A 4,354-nucleotide genomic window follows, 5' to 3' on the forward strand; every position below is an offset into this window, starting at 1 on the left:
CACCCTGAGGAGACCCACCCTGTGGGAGCGTACAGGCCGATGGGAGGTAATCTGTGGCAGAAGGCGGTCTCGAAGGTATCCCGGTCCGCTGCCATGGAGCGCCTTAAAGATGATAGTCAGCACCTTGAAGCGCACCCGGAAGGCCACCGGCAGCCAATGCAGCTCGCGCAGCAGCGGTGTTACGTGGGAGCGACGAGTCGGAAATGTTGTTTGTCGGAAATGGTATAGGGTTTCCTGCTTGAGCAGTGGGTTGGACTAGAAGACCTCCAAGGTCCCTTCCAACTCTATAATTCTGTTATTCAATTGGTACTTCAGAAGAGAGGATGGGAAAAAGAAAAAAAAAAGCTGCATTCAGTCCCTTAAATAAGTTTTTCATAAGAAAAAAAAAACTTCCCCAGCAAGTTAGTTGAACAACAATATTGACTTTATGAGTTTAGGCACCGTGCAAAGGCAGTAGGACAGCTCAGACGAATCCCTTCCTCCCTGAATATGTATTAAAGATTATGTAATTCATTTAAAATATTTCGTTTTCTTTCCACACAGATTTTCTGGCCAGCATCAACAGCCAAGGTTGATGAGTGCAAAATGGCTGGCAAAGACCCTACAGTAAGTCTTTTATTTTTCCTTTTAATTAGACATATGGCTGCTTGGACCTTCAATTCAGCTGAAAGCAGAAGGGAAAAAAAAAACATATATATTTTTTTCCTTTAATACTCTTTGGGCTGGACGACCCTGTGAAATTGTGATCGGTGGAAAAGTCTAGGTCAGAGGTCCCCAAACGTCAGTATCCAGTCTAGTACCGGTCCAATGCAAAAGAAAATATATACTTACAATTTCTTCTCCCAAAGATTGTTGTCTTTTTCACTTACTAAAAGATGGTGACTGAACTGGAATGATTGAGCAAAGTCAAATAATACTGCTCAATGTTCAAATTAGAATTTCAGTACTTTTAAAAAAAGCAGTGCGTGCATTGAAATTTTATTTCCTACATCTCCGTCTCCATTTCCCTGCTATGAGTGCATCATATTTTCAAAGGGGTTTTTATTTGCATGGCTATACAGGCACTTTCTCTTGAAAACAACGAAGAATTAAGCATGTGTGATCTAATACTAGCATTCCGAATTATCAGAATTTTGCCTGTTATTCAGATATTTGAAGCTGCACTGAAACTGCATATGATTCTTTTTGTAAATGACTTATACATGTAAAGTCACCAAATAAATATTATGTTCAGATATCTTTATAAAAAAAACCGGGCCGTACAAGGGCAGGTGAGTGAGTGAAGTTTCATCTACACATGCACACCATCTAGGTTACACATACCAAACCATTCCCTACACATACACCACCCCCGGTCCGTGAAAGACAATTTTCCTTCCGAAGCCAGTCCCTGGAGCCAGAAAAATTGGGGACCGCTGGTCTAGATCTCGCCACCAGGGTCTGGAAAACTTAGCACGTTGCTTATGTTCAGAACCGAGCTTTTTTTAAAAAAAGAAAATCTACAAAAACAAATAGACTTTAAACCAGAATTATTTTTGGTAGGAATAATAGGAGCTAATTATGAGAAAGATTGTGGATATTTAATACTACACGTACTAAGGGCAGCAAGAATTGTATTTGCCCAACATTGGAAAAATTAAAAATTTACCAGCTGAAGAAGTACTAATTAAGAAAATTCTAGAGTGTGCAGAAATGGATAGATTGACTTTAAAAATAAAAGAGAAAGAAGACTCGGTGTACAACATGGGATAAGTTCTATCAATGGCTAGAAAGACGAGTTAGAGAGAAAGGAATGTGGTATGTAATTTTGAATATATATTATGAGGGATAGAATCAAGATCACGTGAAGTATTAATACCACTTTACAATGCCTTGGTAAAGCCACACTTGGAATACTGCATCCAGTTTTGGTCACCACGATGTAAAAAGGATGTTGAGACTTTAGAAAGAGTGCAGAGAAGAGCAACAAAGATGATCAGGGGACTGGAGGCTAAAACATAGAAGGAACGGCTGCTGGAATTGGGTCTATCTAGTTTAACGAAGAGAAGGATGAGGGGGGACATGACAGCAGTCTTCCAGTATCTCAGGGGTTACCCCAAAGAAGAGGGAGTCAAGCTATTTTCCAAGGCGTCTGAAGGCAGGACAAAAAGCAACGGATGGAAACTAATCAAGGAGAGAAGCAACCTAGAACTAAGGAGAAACTTCCTGACAGTGAGTACAATTGATCAGTGGAACAACTTGCCTCCAGAAGCGGTGAATGCTCCAACACTGGAAGTTTTTAAGAAGAGACTGGACAGCCATTTGTCTGAAATGGTATAGGGTTACCTGCCTGAGCAGGGTGTTGGACTGGATGACCTCCAAGGTCCCTTCCAACTTTATTATTATTATTATTATTATTATTATTATTATTATTATTATTATTATTATTATTATTATTATTATTATTATTATTATTATTATTATTATTATGAAGGCTACTGAGTGATTAATTAACATATTGTTTATGATAATTAACCAGTATCTATTATTGTTTGTTAAATACATGAACCGACCCCACCTTATTCCTAACCCCATAAAAATCAATAAAACCTATACAAAAAAAGAAAATCCATAAAAAGCAAACAAAATTCTCATCTTGCTTTTTTTCTTCCTAATGATGGAAACCATTGGTAAGACTTGCTTTCAATAACTCTTAAAGAATATAAGGCAGGCTCAGCTAATACTCATGTAAGTGCTTGGATGGGATCCCAGACAGTATATATATATGTTCCATTTTGCATGGGGGGGGGGGAAAACCCAGCCATTTATACATTCCTAAAGCACTTATTGCCTGATCAAAAAACACTGTTTTCAGCAGATGCCTGAAAAAGATTAAAACTTTCTTAGAGCAGGTAAAGGTGGTTCTGAATGTTATTAGAATCAAATCACGGATTAGGGAGAAGAATCATCTGTTAAGACAATTACTGGGGAGGAAAAAAAAAAACCTCAAAGAAATTCTGGATCAAACAAGGCAGCATCTTTGTTGAGTTAAGAGATTAATGTGGCGTATCGGGCAACTCTTGAAAAGGCTGCTGTAAGAAATTAAAATAATTCTAATTCCACTTCATCAGTTGGAGGCGTACGCTAGTCTGGTTGAACATTTGGTGGTGGAAACTCAGAGCTAGCTTTGTGTAATTTTCTTTTTTCAAAGAGATGTGCTAAGCGTTCACTGTCTCTTTTATTACAACTTTAGTTCTGAAGACATTGAAAGAGGGTATCAAAATTTTCAAGGTTTGATCTTGATGGGATCTTGGAGTCAGTTGAAGTCAGCTGTGTTTTGCTTAACCATAGCTTATTAATAGATCCTAATTCTGACAGTTTTTACAACTTACGAAGCCAGAATCCATGATTCATCAACTAGAGTATCCAGGTTTCCAGGAACACACTAAACTAAAATTAAAAAAAAACAACATTATGGTATATAGCTTGATTCAAGGTTGTTCACTGTCAAAATATTTTCCAGTATGATTTTACTATGAATCATAGTTTTATGTAGAGAATGTCTTTAATGAGAAACTTCATATACAAATAATACATTCCTTTTACAAAACTATCAATACCCAGATATATATGTAGGTTTTATGGAACTAAATGGCAATGCGTAAATACACACAAAGTGGCTGTATTATGAAATCTCTTTTCTGCTAATATTGGGGAAAGGTGTGCTAAATTTAATTGACAGTATATATTTATATAACAGTATTATGTTACAACAGGGATTATCAAAGTCTGCAATACTGTGACTTTATATATAATCTCCCATCCAGAAATAAAACCAATGATTTTGTTGTTCATAAGACTAGGCAAAGAATCAACGGACTGCGCACGTGGAATAATTACATTATAATCTCTTTCTTTTTTGACCAATCTCTATCCACACCATACTATGATCAGTCAAAGTTCTGGGAAAAATTTTAGTTTTATTACAGTCAGTAAGCAGGTCAGTCGATGTCAAGACAAAGTCAATCCTTGAGAAGGAGTCATGTCTATGAGAAAAAAAAGTAAAGTCACGTTCATTAATATGTTGTGATCTCCAAGCGTCCACCAATTCTAAATCATCTTTCATAGCAAAAAAGGACTTAGGTAATCTGGAAAGGGTTACATCCTTGGAAGTTGTTTTTTTATCTTTTAACGTATCCAGAACTCCATTCCAGTCTCCCATAACAATCAAAGAGTTATAGTCCATCGCCACAATTTTCTGATGTAATTGTCTATAAAATTGCTTTTGAGCTGCAAGTTGATTGGGGGCATAAACCCCTATTATTAAGCACTTTCTTCCATTTAAATTTATTTCCACAAATAAATATCTTCCTTC

General features: G+C 36.9%; 1 protein-coding gene across 1 annotated transcript in view; it reads left to right on the top strand.

The window, feature by feature from the left end:
• Positions 1-4,354, top strand: part of LOC107298163 (semaphorin-3C-like) — a gene marked incomplete at its 3' end in the record, with an annotated part of 125,636 nt that overhangs the window by 89,012 nt on the left and 32,270 nt on the right. Inside the window, exon 4 of the mRNA XM_015827527.1 lies at positions 544-606. Coding sequence (XP_015683013.1) covers positions 544-606 — 63 coding nt within the window. The remainder of the gene's footprint in view (positions 1-543; positions 607-4,354) is intronic.

Source organism: Protobothrops mucrosquamatus, unplaced genomic scaffold, assembly GCF_001527695.2.
Source record: "Protobothrops mucrosquamatus isolate PMUCROS unplaced genomic scaffold, P.Mucros_1.0 scaffold3766, whole genome shotgun sequence".
In the NCBI taxonomy this organism is placed as follows: Eukaryota; Metazoa; Chordata; class Lepidosauria; order Squamata; family Viperidae; genus Protobothrops; species Protobothrops mucrosquamatus.